The sequence below is a fragment of the Vigna umbellata genome, chromosome 2 (genome assembly GCF_029865625.1).
Source record: "Vigna umbellata cultivar VRB3 chromosome 2, Vumbellata_1.0, whole genome shotgun sequence".
Taxonomy (NCBI): domain Eukaryota; kingdom Viridiplantae; phylum Streptophyta; class Magnoliopsida; order Fabales; family Fabaceae; genus Vigna; species Vigna umbellata.
Window position 1 is genome coordinate 4,247,097 of NC_142166.1, and position 16,926 is coordinate 4,264,022.

Here is a 16,926-nt window from a genome sequence, read left to right on the forward strand (position 1 = left end):
ACAGTCTTATTTCAACACAAAAGTTTAGTACAGTCTGCTCCATAATGATAAAACAGCACATTAAAATCAATATACACATCGAGTAAAGAATTTATTATATATCTTTAATAGTATAGATCATACGTTTGGTTGGTCGAAACAGAGTCCTACAATAGAAGGTTGAATATATGATATCTGACCATAAAGAAAATTGCAGAGCTATATACAAAAGCAAGGGTGGACAAACGAGTACTGCTATTGAATCAGGTATAACCCTCGAACCGTAGTTGTATGTTATGAAGAAGGCACTGCCAAATGCTACCATCATACATGCTATGGAGATGAATAGAGTTATGAGTCCAGATATCAACTTCAAGGGTAGTGACTTGTAAAAGTCATACTCGGCATAACGTGACATGAGAATAGACAAGAATATTAATATTGCAGTCGAAGATGAGATGAAAGCAGCTCCATCTGATATTGCAAATAGCAAAAATGATGTTTGGTTCAAAAAATTTGGTTTTTTTGTTTCATTATCAATACCACCTGGTATATTAATCGCAGCAGAGAACACTGCTGTGGCAATAACAGTTGAGATGAGTATGCAAAACTCTGCAGTACGTTTCATCCACTCTTCTCCTTTTTTTCGCAATCCTTCATGTTGTGTTGTGAATAATTCCTGAGCAGTTAGGCCATCAGAATTTTTCATTATTACGTACGATTGAGGCATTATTTTCTTCACCTCCTGCACACATTTGAAGATATAGTATAAAAAATTGTAAAATATAACTATAATACATTTTATACACATTCTGATTTATAGAAGGAATAGTATAATGTGAAAATGCAAAAGCATGCAAAGTAAAAGAACTAGAACTTACCTCAAACCATATTATCTCAAGGCACATTTGAAGTGCTGCTCCAGAAACTAATTCAAGTTGATCTGGTGGAGCTAACTTTGCAGCCAAATGCAACAAATTGTTGTTCTTTATTTTCGGCAAAGAAAAGGAAGGGTTGTCTTCTTTCACAATATAGGTTAGTATAAGATCCTTTTGGCACCCTATCTCATGTATTAGATTGAAGATGCTAGCATGGCGAAACAAAACTGCAGTGTGAATTATACTTTGATTTTTGTTGTCAACTTCCCATATCAAACTGGGGTGAGCACTGATAAGTTCTGATAAGAATCCAAAATTACCAACTTCAGCAGCGTCGAACAATAGTTGATAAGGTTCACTTATGATTTCAATTGCCTCCGAGAGGGTTTTGTGGCGCAGCATGGTTTTCCAGAGATACTTAACCAATTGAAAGATCATAAGTTGGTTCATTCCTGCACTACAAAAAATCGGCCGCTATGCAATGAAACATATGTAAAAGAAAAAGGAAATTTTGAAAGCTCCACTGTATATAAAAATTCAAGTTACGTGTCCTAATTTTGCTTATGTGTTTTGAATATAAGAATTTACCTGGATTGATCTTGATGGGATTTGGAAGCTGTGGAGAATGACAACAAGAATCCATAGGATTTTTGTTTAGAGCCAAGAGATGCAAAGCTGTATCATTATTCTGATCACGTTCCCAAGCTAGATTGGGCCACTCTCTTGCCATTTGTAAGGCCATGTCTGAAAAATGTTTGATATATATTTAGCATGCTTTACTGTAAAACAAAGGAGTGTAATTTTTCTAGACACTCTATTATTAAATTTCATTAAAATTGCATACGGTAATTTCCGGTCTCGACACAGGTGAAGAACAAGGATCTTCGGTCTAAATCCTCAAATACTTCTTCGGTTTTGTCATAGAGAAACTGTGCCATGTAGCATTTTCCTTGCATTAGAGCAAACTTTAGAGGGGTGTGTCCTCCTCCACCCCTGATTCTGGGTAGGTGGGGGTTTCTTTTCAGCAACAATTCAACAATGCGCATATTTCCAGAAGCAACAGCAAAGCAGAAGGCAGTATTGCCCTTGCTATCTCGCAAATCGATGTGTTCATCACTCAGCACTTGCAGTAGCTCCTCCACAAAGTGAACATGGTTTGCACCTGCAGCAACATGCAATAATGTACTCCAACCACTTGTTATTGCTGCATGTTCCAGTCTCTTATCTTTGTCTAAGATCACTTTGGCTTCTGTCCAATTGCCTTCTAAACCATACTTGTGAAGTGGCACGCAAAACTTCAAAAACTTCTCCTGAGAATCTCCTGAAACATTACACTTACTCTATAAGATTTTGTTTGTTTTGAATTAATTGACAATATCCTTTATGGTTCTTAATTACTGCATAACTCAAACAATATTATTACCATTTTTAATTCTTATTCCTTTAAAGACTTTTCCTTCAAACTAACAAAGATAAAATATTCAATTTTAATACATTTCTCATATCATGTCAGTTTTTATTTACATTTAACAAAAACAATGATAATTACTTAACAAAATATACAATTAAATAATTTCTTATTACTAGGAAAGATTATAAAATAATTAATATATAATTAATGATATAGCATCATTTACCACTATTATTTGACTATATAGCAACACATTATAGGCTGATTGATAAATATTCCAGAAATAACATAAGTCAAAATTTTAATTAGGAATCATCCCAAAAAAATTAAAATATTTAGAGATGAAAAAACATAAGAATTTACTATTATTTAGCGAAAATTTTAAAATATGAGAGTTATATAACTAAAATAATTAAGAGAATAGATAAGAAAAAAAAAAACATTTCGATCTTACCTGTTCCGTTTAAAAAGTATTGGTCAGGAGCTTTAAATGGATCGGATTTGAGTCCATTGTATTGTCGGACACTTCTCTTGTAGAGTTGGAGAACCTATCATTTGTCTGTACAAATAAATATACACGTTTAATACAATAACAAAGGGGACAATGGGGAGAAAAATAATATTAAAAAAATGTAGAATAAAATAAAGATTGAATGTATATTTACTATTTAATTAATTTATTTTTGTGGATTTTATCATTTAAATGAAAGGTTACTGTGTACAAAGTCTAAAAAGCAAAATAACATTTTTATTTCATTTTGTTATGAAAATGTGTCATTTTAGCATTTTTTTTTAAATTCTATAATTAGCTTGTTAGATATTTCACATAATAATAAAACGTCTAGGAATGGAAGGATACGATGATAAAATACGTGAAAAAAAGTTATTGATTAGACTATTGAAATGGTAAAAAAAAAGTAACAATATTACTAAAATTAATAATATGATTAGCATAGAAAAAATATTATTATTATTTTTAAATTTTACTATAGCAATATTAAGAATATAAAATAGTTATGATATGTCACTAAGTAATGACATGAGTTTAGAAATCTACAAAAGAATGAGTGCTCTATTATAAAAAAACAAAAGAAAAAGGTAAAAGTGATCATCATCAGCAGAAATTATCAAATACCTTAAAAATAAATAAATAAATAAGATACCTTTGAAGACCATCCCATATTTGCTTGGTTGACTTTGAAGTGTCTGAAAATATTTCAAAAAATTCTGGACTCAAGGCACAATATAAAATGTTTTTTGCTTTTGCTTCCAATTCCAAATTCTTCATATCTTCTTCATCGTATTCATCTTCACTCTTCTGAACTTCTTCATTATCTACTAACTTTGTTGGAATTGTGGGTCCATTTTTAATCACAAGCCAAAGCTTGTAGTCAATAGATTTAATGTATACTATCATTCGCTCCTTCCATTCATCGTATTTTCTGCCATTAAAATATGGTGGCTTCCAAATTGATTGTCCTTCACTCATCATATTACTCATTAAATTTCCACCACTTGATCAACCTACAATTATATGTGTTGGTTTTGATGGTTAGATTACTCAAAATTCACCCTGTTCATGAAAAAACTAAAACGTATATTGTCTACTGTAAAAATGTAAAATGTAAAATTTATTTATATTTTAAATCATTCAGATAAATAGATGATAGGTTTTTCAATCCATATCGTTATAACTTTATTCACTATCAAAATTTGCTGTACAAAATATGTCAAATAATTAATTATTTAAGCCACAAATATACAAGTATATATGTAAAACATTATCAAAATTAAAACAATACAATTACATATATCCACCTACAAGAACCCGTGTGTATTTTATTCTAATTTTTTACCATTCAAATGAAATTTAGTATTCTATATTGATAGTCACGCATACACTAAGAAAACTTAAACATCAAATCGAAAGTTCTGTTTTTTATCAGCACATCAAATTGAAAGTGAGGCAGCATGCAATTGGCTGGGATCGAACGGTACCTATTTTCTATATATAAACATTGAAAAGAAATGTGGGAACTATAACAATTTCTTTTGAGTGTTCTTTAGAATATAAAATCTCTATTAAAGTAAAAGGTCAAAGAAAGATGATTGATAGATGCGTATGGACGGTTTCTTTTATTTTTTGTTTTACTATTTGATCCACTTGCACGTTGAGGAAATGAAAAGATCTTTAAGTATATACCACCAAAGTAAACCTAACAGTACAACTTCATATAAATAAATGAATTTTACCACGAGAAAGAAGAAAAAGTGATATATAAAAGAACAGTAAAATTTAGCAGCACCTAAAAAGGAATGAACAAAGTAGAGTAAAACATGATGGTGTCACAAAAAACAAGCCCTCAGTGAGAATAATCCAAGTTTTCATGGGGGCACTTCTTCTAGCTTTAGGCCAATTATTGTACTAAACTGCTACTGACAGTTCAACCTAATGAAGAACATGTTGAGTGCGTACCTGAAAAGTGAAATTCTAGGGGGAGCTTTTCCTCCTACCGTTAATTGTCTGCACTAAAATGATCACCAAGATGCAGAGGTAAGGAAAAGTGATAATTGGAATTGGAGAAATATAGCAGAAGAGAAAGTTGGAAGAAGAAGAGGTGAAAAGGAGAAACAGAAGCCAGAAGAAGAAGATGGTGCAAGTGGTGGTGGTGGTGGTTTGTGCTGCCGTGTTAAATGAAATGGATTTATAGCATATGAATAGAAAGGTGGAGTCCTGACAAAAGAAGAAATGATGAAGAATCTTCCTTTAAATTCTGTGTTTATCTGGGTGCATTGCACTTTCCTCGTAATGAATCACTCAAACAAACATTAATTTGCTTTGCTGACAGATATGTGCTTGTAATGTAATACAGCGAGTCTTCTCTCAGTCAACGGATATAAAAAAAAAATCCAAAATAGACAAATGCTTAACCTATCATGCTGTTTACAATATCATAACATTCTATTAAAAGGACAAAGTTTATAGTCACGCGTGCCTATTCTATACAACTGAAACAAAACCACATGAATTATCTAATATCTAAGAAATTATGGATTTGCTTAATCCAGTTTCTACATAATCATCTATTTTCATATTAAAACAAGACTATTGCCTCCAACAGAAACTAAAAGAGTGGACTAATAATTGGTTTAAACATAAAATCACAATAATTATGTATATTTAATCACACATAAAACCTCACTCATTACATTTACACCGGGTTTATTTTTATCAGCAAAGAAACATTATATATTTATAAAAGAGTACTTAAGTTGCCCTTTTATAATACGTAGACAACCTGATCTATAGTAATTTACATTAGATTCATATTTTGCAAACATAAGTTCTTTTGCAACACTTAAGTTAAGAATCATAATTTGCCTCTAAAGAAGAACTACTACTTCTAAAAGACAACTCTTAAGTTCAAACTTGAGTGAAAACATATGTAGTTTGAGCTATAACATCCTTATTGCTTAAGTGACATAACAGACTAATTAAATATATATATATATATATATATATATATATATATATATATATATATATATATATATATATCATTTCTTGAGTTCTAAACTCAAAGATTGAATTTAAAAAAATTGTTTTCAAATTTTGTTTTACTTATATTAAAACATATATACTTGTATCTTCAATAATTCTTTTAATTTTAACTATCCTCGAATATGGTGAAAACCCCTCTCTCTTTTTTTCATGTTATGAAAATTTATCATATAAATTGTGTGGTCCAGTGAAAGAAACTTCTTAGAAGCATCCACAAATTAAGAGAATCTGCAAATCCATTGGCACCTCCAACTTCCTTCATAAATAAAGTCGATGGTCTTAAGCAAAAAATTGAACACCCAATAAATTAAGAAAAGAAAGTCAAACTTTGAATCAAGCACCACAAAATTATTTAACCCTTCCAAGAGGAGGAGTTTCCAAGTAATTGTTAGAACCTGACCATGAGAACAAAACTAAAATAAGCTTTTCCAAGTATATATATATATATTGAATTTTCATTATTTTAATATAATATTATTATGTTAATAGAAATATAATTATATCATCATATTTGTCGAAAAACTATTATATCTAAAATAAATGATAAAAATATGTTGAAGAAAAAATGTTAAATATATTAGTTACGGCAACACAGAGAATGGATATGATATTATTGGATGAAGATTTTCTATAGTTAATTTTATTCCACGACCCAAATTATTTTTATTTTAAAAAATAATCTTCTCTAGTGTTGTATATATTATTAATATCGATCTCTTATAGATTTAGATTTCAGTAGATCCTATATCTACATCCATCCATTTCTTTATTTACATAATATTTTAAATTTAAATTTAATACGAAACTGTGATAATATAGAATGAATTTAAATTCCAGTGTCTATACTATTAATACTAAGAGGAGTTAGGAAAAAAAAAAGGATATAGTAGAAAAATATATCTGAACAAAAGTAAAGGAAATAAAAGATGACGTTGTTGAGTTTAATGAAGTAAAGTTAAGATTGCATGAGCAGAGTCATCCAGCACTACACTGAAAGCAACAAACACATAAAAAGTGACTGGCTGCATAAAAATCGAATTAGAATTGTGAAACTTTTGTGGAAAACTTCAGCAACAAGACATACTTGTCAGGCTTTTGTGGGGGTCACAATGTTGTTGGTGGAAAATTAGGAAAGGTTAACTTTCCAAAGAAAAAGCATTTTTCCTTCTCATACTTCTCAAAATTAGCAGTGTAGAATTGCAATCAAGAGTCTTTATTTTGCAAGTTATATCAATTTAACCAATATAAATTATAATTTATATAATAAAAAAACGTGAGCTTAATTAAATTTCAAATATGGATTTTTAATTAACTTTCTTTTAAACTTTTGTCTGTCTATAAATGTTTTTATTTTTTCAATTGATTGAATGACTTGATTTCTTATCCTGTCTAGTTATTGTATTCCGATGTCTTCACGCGTTCAAAAAAATTATGTAATTAATATAAAATAACATTAAAACAATAAAAATTATTTATTAATTTATATTAGGTATAAAATCTTTTATACAAATAAAGAATTTTCATATTTTTTAATTCGAAAGAAAAATATATAAGATGATTAGACAAAATAACAATCATGTCATTTAATTAATAAAAAAATTAAATAATAAAAATTTAATTAAAAAACATAAAATTTGAATAATCAAAGTAAAATAAAATAATAAATACTTAATTAAAAATATGCAAATCTATATAAATTTGAAACTTAATTAAATATAAAAGGTAAAAGACTTGTAAACCAAAGTTCAAATATAATTTCATGGAAGATTATATGATGTAGGTAATATTTTATACGGGTCAAAGATAAACTTAGTAAATTTGTAGAGATGTTGTTTGAATATGTTTCAACAAGAAAATTTAGGGCTTTGAGTGTTTTGCTGTCTCTTGTAGTTCTCTCTGTGAGGTTTTCATATTGTATTTATTAAATTGTTTTAGAATCATTTTGTGAAATAGTTGGCATTCCTTAAATATTTCCTATCATATAATATTATTTATTGTCGACAAAAAATTATAATAATAAATATTATTTTTATAAATAAAAGACATACATAGATTAAATTAATAATCAAATAATAGAAAATAAGTGAATAACTTTTGTAACAAAAATGTGACAATAACACTGAAAAAATAATAATATTTGATCACTGTTATTTTATAAATTTTCAATAAATTTTATATTAGTTATAATATAAAGAAAATAAATTTATCATATAATATTTGATGTTAGTAACAAAGTATTCATGAATGAAAATTTTAATATTTGATCACAATTAAATTATAAAAAATTAAAGTATTTTATATTAATTATGTTCTTATTGTAAGAAGAATAAATTAAAAATTAGTCACAAATAAAATATTCAATAGTGACAAATTTTATATCATCATTAAATTTTTTGTAAAAAAATTATACTTCTTCATATTCTGATCTTAAATTCTTGACCAATATCTGTTAGATTATATATATATATATATATATATATATTATTTTATGGTATTTTCTAGATTTTTTTACAAAGGTGTAGTTAAATTTCATTTATAGGAAGCACACCTGGAGCATTAGAAACCAAACCACATTTAATTGATGTATCTTAATGAAAAGTATTATGAATATATTGTACTTTATTTTTCTTCCATAGATTTACTTGAATTATGAGTTTTTTTTTTTTAAGAATAACGTACAATCATTTTCATAAAGGGAAATAACTTATCAAAAACTCAAATTTTCTTATTGATGATATTTAGGTTATCTGATTGAACTGTAATTGTTGTCAATAATAGTGTATTATAAATTAATGTTAATCTTAATCCACTTCTTTTATATATTGACGTTTGAAGTTTAATATGTATGTTTTTTCTCATGAAAAAAAATTGTCAGAACAAATCTTACAAGAAGAACTAGACTTTTAATTTTGAGATTTAGTAATGGTTTTAGATTCCATATTAAATAAAATGAATTTATAAATATATAAATAAATATAAAATTCATTTTTCAAGTTGATTTTATAAGTTAAAATAGACAAAACGTCATTTGAAATCAATATTAATAAAATTTGTAATTTGTTTCCCCCATTTGTAAAATTGAATTAAACTTGAATTTCATAACCTCCTACATTTTACTAATTACCTATAAAATTATAATTTTTAGCAGTATAGATTCCTGAACAAAAGCTCAATCTTTCTACTGAATCATGCGTTTACTAGGTCTAAACAGAGAATTACAAATATAGTGTGAATACACTATGTCATGCCAGAGACGAAACTGCAGGCATATAAATAAGCATATTGGTAAAAAGGCAAGTACAGCAATGGAAAAAGGAACCCCTTTTGAACCATGGTAATAGGTTATGAAGAAAGCACTGCTGAATGCTACCATCATGCTGATTATGGAGACAAAAAGAGTCACTAATCCAGAAATTAACTTGAATGGTAGAGAACTGAGAAAGTCTTGTTCAGCATATCGTGAGATTAGAATGGACAAGAAAATCAGAGTTGAGGTGGAAGAAGAGATCAATGCCAATGCATCTGAGAATGCAAACACTGTGAATAAAGGTTTTTTCAAATAATTGGGAGATCCTGTGTCATCCTTGGTACCACCTGGGACGCTGAAGGCAGCAGAAAACACTCCTGTAGCTATTAGAGTCGAAACCACCATGCAAGAACTTGCTGTTCGTTTCATCCACGACTCTCCCTTTTTCAACAAATCTTCATGTTTATTGGTGAATAGGTCTTGAGGAATAATGCCTTCATTGTTCGGAAGCTCTATATACAGTGGTTGCATGATCTTTTTCACCTCCTATGACATCAAGAGTTTGTACACAATGTCATTTATGTATATTTTAATGAACTAAGAATGCCCAAATTAAATGTAGTTAGGTTAGTTTCACAAATTAAATAATTATGTACTATATCAAGGTCTACATATAATGTCATTTATGTGTAAATTAAGGTTGTGTTTGTTTCAATAATTTGATAAATATAAAGTTTTTACACTATAAACTAATAAGAAATTATTGTTGTATAACTTTCTAGTTATGGCTAAAATTAAGCAAATAATTTATCATAGACAATTCTTTGTAATTAGGTAGCAATATAAGATATTGGGTTTTCCATAAATTTTGAAAAATATTTTGGAAGACTAGAAAAACGATCACGTTTGCTTTACTTCTTATTCTCACAATAAAAAGTGGGTATCTCTTGTATTTATACCAGAGTGAAAGTTACTTTTCATAATTAAAAGCTTTTATAAATATACTTTTATTAACATTACAAAATATTTACCAAATATTCATAACAATAATATTCCTACGTATATTAATAATGTGAACATAATTTTTAAGAATGCAATATTATCCTGAAATCAAACACCCCAATAAAAATGTAAAAGGATAATAACTCTATCATTATATATAAAAATAAAGTGATCAAAACATGGAAAGGAAGAAACAAATAAAAGCGTGTATTTATATAAAGTATGCATCATACCTCAAACCACGTCAATTCTAACATCATCTGAAAAGCTGCTCCAGAAACTATATTAAGTCGATCTGGTCGTGCTATTTCTGCAACACAATGGAGTAAGGTGCTACCTTCATCATCCACAAATGTGAATAGAAATTCTTTGATTGGACCTAATTCATGTACTAAATTGAAGATACTTGCATGTCGGTGCAAGGCAGCAACATGAACTATACTCCGACCCATTGTATTTAACTCCCATAATAAATCGGGGTAAGTGCTCATAATCACTGATAGAAACTCGAAATTTCCAACTTCTGCAGCAAGAAATGTTACTTGTGAAGGTTCTCGTATTGCTTCCATCATCTCAGAATCCTCTAGCTGAAGAAATATTTTCCACAAGTGTTTTGTAAGTTGGAGTGCTGGAGGATCTTTCAGCTTGATGCCTAGGGCACACAATTATATATGGCTAGTTATTAGTTACTTGTCTCCTGAAAAGGTAATTGACTCTAGTAACAAAAAAAAAAAAAAAAACCTTTACAGCATAAAAGTGTTGGATTTGATATTAATGCATCACAATTAACATGCATGAATTCTGAGTGTAGGTTTGGGACACGTTCAATAAAGCAACAACAAATCTTACTACCAGCAAAATACATTCTATGAAAAGATAATCAACAATTGAAAATAAAGAGAACTCAATGTAATGATTTTCCTGATAGAAGTGATTATTATAAGCACTCACACTTGTGCAAGAGCTGTTTTGGATACTGTAGTAGACTTCCGGAACCGCTATTAGAAGGTTTTCGAGCCAAAATGTGTAAACCTGTCTCACCGTTTTCAGCCCGAGCAAAAGCTAACGATTCCTTCTCCTTTAGCATTTCCAGAGCCAGTTCTGCAACAAGTACGAAAGATGTGCATTTCAAACTTTGATTCCTTTCTTTGTTTTAAATCTTTCAAAGTCCACCAAGTATGAAATTTTGTAAAATAGAAAAGATGTTAACAGAGGCATGCAAAAAGCTTACCATAGAGTCCGGAGTCAATACAAATGAGGAAGAGTGTAACCCAATCATCTTCGTAGAGTATTTCTTTAGTTTTAGGAAACAAATACTCAGCCATTTCCCTTCTTCCTTGTAAAACGGCCAAGTGAAGAGGAGTGACACCTAGTCCACCCCGTATTGTTGGCAAAGATTCATTTTTTCTGCGCATGATCTCAGCAATATTAACGTTCCCCACAGCAGTTGCGAAACAGAATGCGGTGTTTCCCTTGTCATCCTGCAATTCTAAATCTTCTCGGGACATTACTTTCACGAGCTCCTCCACGAAGCGTTCATGGTTTGCTCCCACTGCAACATGGAGCACTGTTGCCCACCCTTTTGTTATGGCAGTATTCAGCAGCGTCCAATCTTCATCTAATATTTTCTTCGCCTCTTTCCAGTCACCTCTTAGTGCTGCTTTGTGAAGGGGAACACATTGGGTGAGGTACCTTTGTCTGCCTTCTTCTGTCAATTCAATTTTCTATTTTAGGGTCTAAATATTTCATCCAATCTTATCGCATACTGTTTAGTTTAATCCTAGTGATGCAACAACTCAAGTGATATAATTACTGATAATATTATATATATATATATATATATATATATATATATATATATATATATATATATATATATATATGTGCGCGCGCACTCACAATGATTACAACAATACTGTAACTTATGACTTCAAACATGTTCATTAACCGAATCTAGTACCCTTCAAAGATAATTACGTTCGAATTCATTATAGGTTGGTCACGTCAACTTAACTTGTTTCATTTATTACTAAATAAAAAAAATTAAACTCGGAGATTGAGTCACTAACTCACTTAGGTTTTGTTCACTTGAATGGATTTGGATTTAAAGAAGAATGATCGAGGGGATTTGAGAAGATTTGAAGGTAAATATTTTTGTTAATCTGTTGTGTCAATCAAATCCTACACTAATTCTCACAAACTTTACTTTCAAATTTTACTTCCAAATTCAGTATCACTTACCTCCAAATTCACTCAAATAAACAACAACAAAATTTACTTTCAAATCCTCTCAAATTCCCTCAATTACTCTTCCCGAAATCCATTCAAGTGAACAAGGTCTTAATTATAAGTTTCTTTTTCAATTAAAAAATAACCAATTTTTTCTCATTCAAATTTAAATAAATTTTCGTCCAAAATGAAGTTAAACTTCAGACACAGTTCAAAATCAAAAAAATACAATACAATCCAAAATCATTATTAAATTCCAAATACAATCTATAATATTTTTCTCTCTTGAAGCACTTCTTCTTTATTCTCATCCAGAAAACAGTAAAAAAAAGTGTTAATGAAAAATATTGAAACACAAAGTAATAATTACATGAGTTTGTGAGCCAACCTGGCTTACACAGGTTCAACTTAGGTGAATCGGTTCTTAGTGAACTAGACTCAAAATTAGTTTTAGTTATTTTTTAACCAACCTCTTCCGAATCCATGATGAGTCACGTTGACTCAGATTCTAATCTATTTTAATACACTATTAGACTGGCCGTAATAAGTAACTAATCATAGGATTGAGAGGTAATTGAAACTTCAAATATAAAGAGAAAGGTCAATAACTGGATTAGTGTTGACTAGAAGAGAAACTGAACGTAGTCTTGAATCATGATTGAGTTCTTTTACATAATGAACTTGCATTTTAGGTTCTATACCTCTTCCCCTGCTGAAGTCATGATATTTTCAGTGTTGCATAGTGTACCTTCTATTGAACCTATGACATGTAACACCGGTTATCTTTTTCCTACTTGAAAACTGAAATTAAGATCTTCTCCCTACTTGAAAACTTGTTTTAAGATGCCAAAATAAGAGTAGACTCTCAACTTAAGAGTAGTAACTGTCAATAGTGATACATATAATGCTTGTAATTGCATCAGTTATCTTAATGATTACTTATTAAGTACTGTAACTTTTAAACTTATAGAGAACTAAACATTGTTTCAGAGACCGTAACATTAGCAGCAGAAATTGTATATGATCATGAAAGTGAAGCAGATTTTTCAATGATTCAGCTTGTTCAACCATGGAGAAAAAAGTCCACTAGAAAGCTTACGAGAGGACACAAGATGAAGGAGAGGCCTCCTAAACTGAGCTGAAGCAACCCTTTGAAACAGTCGTTGGAAAGATGTTGAATTTGATAAGGCCATTTCTCTGCAAACAGAACATTCAAATTACAATAAAGTGACATTAATATACATTTTCAGTAATTAGTGAAGCACTTCAATATCCATGGCCTCACAATCTTTCAGTTTTTAACGTCTATTGGAGTAATGTGAACTGCGCTTATGCAAAACAGAGAAAAATATGTTCTCCTTGTGACTCTTGAGTGCCTATAGAAATAAAGTCCAACTACTACACAAAATTCCAACTTAAAGTTTGACTGAGATGTAACAGTAGGACTAACAAGAAATATACTCTCACACCATCAAAAGAATACTCATTTTAATAATCTAATAATGTATTACTATTTTATATATTTGTACTTCATGGTTAAACTATAGAAAATACCAATTAAAATATAAAACAAAAAAGCATATGAAGTTAAAGTTCATAGGTAAAACAGTTAAACACAAATATCCATAATGATGAAAACTAGTTTTCTTTTGCTACAATAATCTCTTTCTATTGGGAGGGGGTGGGGCTCAAGAAGGAAGAATATAACACAGCCCACCAAACCTAATTAGTAAAGACAATAAAGTCAAATAAAAGACTTGTTCTTTCCTAAACTCCCATTAATCTTAGGACAATGATACTTTGACAACATTTTTTGACAACATTTTAACACTGTCTACGTGTCATTCTGTGATTGGTCCAAAATTATTCCACAATCAATAATAATAATCATAAACACTAATATAGACCTATCACAGAATGACACGTAAACAGTGTTAAAATGTTGTCAAAGTATCATTATCCTTAATCTTATTAGCGTCTTCATAAATTTTAAAATGATTATTTTATCTTTCTGAACAAAGTTGTCGGGACTTATAAAAAAAAATTAAATAAAACTTTTGAAATAAAATTTCTAAAATAAGATTTTTAGAACAAATTTTAAGAAACGTGAAATGTATTTTAGAATTTGTAGAGTATATGATATTTTTTTAAACAAAATTTTCAAAATAAACTTTTCAAAATATATAAAATATATTTCAGAATAAAATTTCCATAACAAATTTTTTAAAATAAATAAATTCCTTCTAGAATATAATTTTTTAAAACAAATTTTCTAAAACAGGGTGACATACATTCTAAATGAGGTTCGCAAATCGAACTTCTCTTCTTCTTCCTTCAATGTGAGAGTACAGCGTCAGCAGAATGACGTGATGCATTTACTCTCTTTTCTATCTTAATATGAGATTGCAATCATGAGAACGTAGAAAGAAAAAGTCAAGCAAAAGTAAATTTTTTATTTTGAATTTTTTTGAAATTAATAAGATAAAAAAATTTAAAACCTAAATTAGTGTTTACTAAAAAAAATGTTGAAGCACTGGTGAGTCCTGGCAAATGTTATTTATATGATAATAATATATTCATATACTTACACACTTATCATTTGAAAATGGGAAGCTTTTCCTGTCTGATTATTGTTGTTCTGCGAGCCACATGTTTCTGCACACCTGTTCCGCGTCCTCTGCAAATATAAACCAAATTCAATCACTGTACTAATTTGTAATAATTTTTTAAAATTTTAAAAAGAAACAATAATTGAAGGGTACAGCAAGACAACCAGTGGAGTGAGATGAAGGAAACTCAGAAAAAAAAATTCTGTCGGCACTTATTTTGGAATATTATTCAAGAAAATAAAATTTAAAATATCAGACGGAATAAACAAGGTTCAAATTTTACATATAATGTCCTTTCTTCCAGATTGAAGAACCAGGTGAACCAAATCCAAGAAAAGTTACTGTGTAGGAAACTGAGATAAGCAGCATCTTGAGCATATGTTTGAACAACAGAGAAAACATTAGATGTCTGAAATTTAATAAAAATAAGAGAGGTATATGGTTCGGCGAAATCTAAGAAAGAGCGTAATAAGATTTGATTACCTAAATTAGAAAGGTTGAGAAAAAATAGATTTGCTTATCCTCGTAGCTCTGAACAGTGACTGGTTTTGGTTCCAGAGTTCCAAGTTCTGCACAGAGAGAATGGAGTTTTGGTTGGTCAAGAACAGTCCAAGTGATAGCTGAACCAAAAATCTTATAACTTTTTGAGGTTGCTGAGTGAGTCAAGTCAATGGTAAATAAATTATGTAGATGGTGGTGGTGGGTCAGTGATGATGACAAAGCAAGAAATTAAAATACGAACAGAAAAGAAAGTTGAATTGTACCAATCACTGACAAAAGTTCACTAGGAATTTATTGTTTTTATTAATAAATTACTGTATATTTTATATGAGATAATTTTACTATATTTAATATGAAAATGTTATTGTAAATAATAATTATATATGTATATATATTTAACAACTTTACTTGTTTGAGCTTTGAAATTTAAACTAAATAAACTAAAATAATTTTATATGATTCAGGTTTCCAATAACTAGAAAATACCATTTGATATTATTTTCTAATAAAATTTACTTTTTTTCTTTCAGTCATTTATTTATACATAGTTAATATAGACATTAAAAAGGTAGTTTCATTTACAGAAAAGACTATAATTGTAGGCAAAAGTTAAAATGATTCAAATGTTGTATATTTAAGTGATATAATATATCTTCCAAAATATGTTATAAATGTATGTAATATATATTAGCGAAGTTTGAATGGAGTTTAGAATTCAGTGTAGATACCTTTAGTAAGACAAAAGAAAAGTATGTGGGATTAGAAAAGGAAGAAAACGACACTCTTATTCTTAGAGGACGAGACAAGAAACCATGGAGCATGCTTACATTTAATATGTTATGTTAATGGAGATAGTTGTTTATGGACTATTCTTTTAAATTTTAAAATAATTAGTTAATTAGTGTTTTTTTGAGAATTTAGGTTTTATATTATTCTCAATGTCACATGAAAGAATCAAATCAACTCAATTTGGATTTGTTTATAGTAAACTACCTAACTTATAATTTTCAATCTGATTTAAGGTGTTTAACTTGACATAAAATGAAGGAATGTAGAAGCACATTATGGAGATTGGATATATTCATTTTTGTTCTTTTTTTAGAGTTTAAAATGTATATGAGTGTGTAAACTTTTTGTGATTTTTTAGAGTTTAAAATGTATATGAGTTTAAAGTATATTTAACTTAAAGTGTGTAAACTTTTTGTGATTTTTGATATTCAGTATATTTTTTTCCATCATTCTTGTATTCTATTCTTACTTACTACCTGTGTAGTAATTGATTGATTATATATATATATATATATATATGGATATATGATTATTAGACACAATGACTTAAACTAGGATAGAATAACTAATATATTAAACTCTAGACATGAAGTTTTAATCATTAGTCATTCTTAACATCAAAATTTTGATCTTAATGCAAACTTATAATAAAATTTGCTAAAACATTAGAATTTTTATTAGGGTTAAATATGTTTTTAGTCCCTAAACTATTGGCCGTT

General features: G+C 29.0%; 2 protein-coding genes across 4 annotated transcripts; both read right to left on the minus strand.

Annotated features, from left to right (window-relative positions):
* Window positions 1-60: 60 nt before the first annotated feature.
* Window positions 61-2,178, minus strand: LOC124830456 (uncharacterized). Its single transcript, XM_088105794.1, has 4 exons — window positions 1,702-2,178; window positions 1,446-1,601; window positions 861-1,309; window positions 61-724 (listed from the first exon to the last, which is right to left on the minus strand). Exons 1-4 carry the CDS (start codon window positions 1,901-1,903, stop codon window positions 95-97), a joined length of 1,437 nt encoding a protein of 478 aa, XP_087961920.1. The 5' UTR covers window positions 1,904-2,178; the 3' UTR covers window positions 61-94.
* Window positions 2,179-8,984: 6,806 nt separating this feature from the next.
* On the minus strand, window positions 8,985-15,560 carry LOC148203230 (uncharacterized). 3 transcript variants are annotated; one of them, XM_088105797.1, is made up of 8 exons: window positions 15,401-15,560; window positions 15,201-15,286; window positions 14,897-14,985; window positions 13,408-13,505; window positions 11,311-11,787; window positions 11,031-11,180; window positions 10,313-10,731; window positions 8,985-9,623 (listed from the first exon to the last, which is right to left on the minus strand). In XM_088105797.1, the coding sequence occupies exons 3-8, from the start codon at window positions 14,905-14,907 to the stop codon at window positions 9,009-9,011; spliced, it is 1,770 nt and encodes a 589-aa protein (XP_087961923.1). In that variant the 5' UTR covers window positions 14,908-14,985; window positions 15,201-15,286; window positions 15,401-15,560; the 3' UTR covers window positions 8,985-9,008. The 3 variants fall into 3 exon arrangements, with proteins under 3 accessions (XP_087961923.1, XP_087961925.1, XP_087961924.1); XM_088105799.1 differs by having other exon boundaries at window positions 11,311-11,784; window positions 15,401-15,559; XM_088105798.1 differs by lacking the exon at window positions 15,201-15,286 and having other exon boundaries at window positions 15,401-15,559.
* Between the last annotated feature and the right edge of the window lie 1,366 nt (window positions 15,561-16,926).

What these genes read in the sequence shown, in the direction of transcription:
- LOC148203230 (XM_088105797.1), bottom strand. An exon ending in CCTTCATCTTGTGTCCTCTC is followed by an intron (nt 11,788 to 13,407) that starts GTAAGCTTTCTA and finishes TTGAATTGACAG; the next exon opens with AAGAAGGCAGACAAAGGTAC. An exon ending in TATTGACTCCGGACTCTATG is followed by an intron (nt 11,181 to 11,310) that starts GTAAGCTTTTTG and finishes TACTTGTTGCAG; the next exon opens with AACTGGCTCTGGAAATGCTA.
- LOC124830456 (XM_088105794.1), bottom strand. Translation starts at nt 1,903, where the DNA reads ATGCGCATTGTTGAATTGTTGCTGAAAAGAAACCCCCACCTACCCAGA. An exon ending in TGTCGAGACCGGAAATTACC is followed by an intron (nt 1,602 to 1,701) that starts GTATGCAATTTT and finishes AACATTTTTCAG; the next exon opens with ACATGGCCTTACAAATGGCA. An exon ending in TCCCATCAAGATCAATCCAG is followed by an intron (nt 1,310 to 1,445) that starts GTAAATTCTTAT and finishes TTTGTAGTGCAG; the next exon opens with GAATGAACCAACTTATGATC.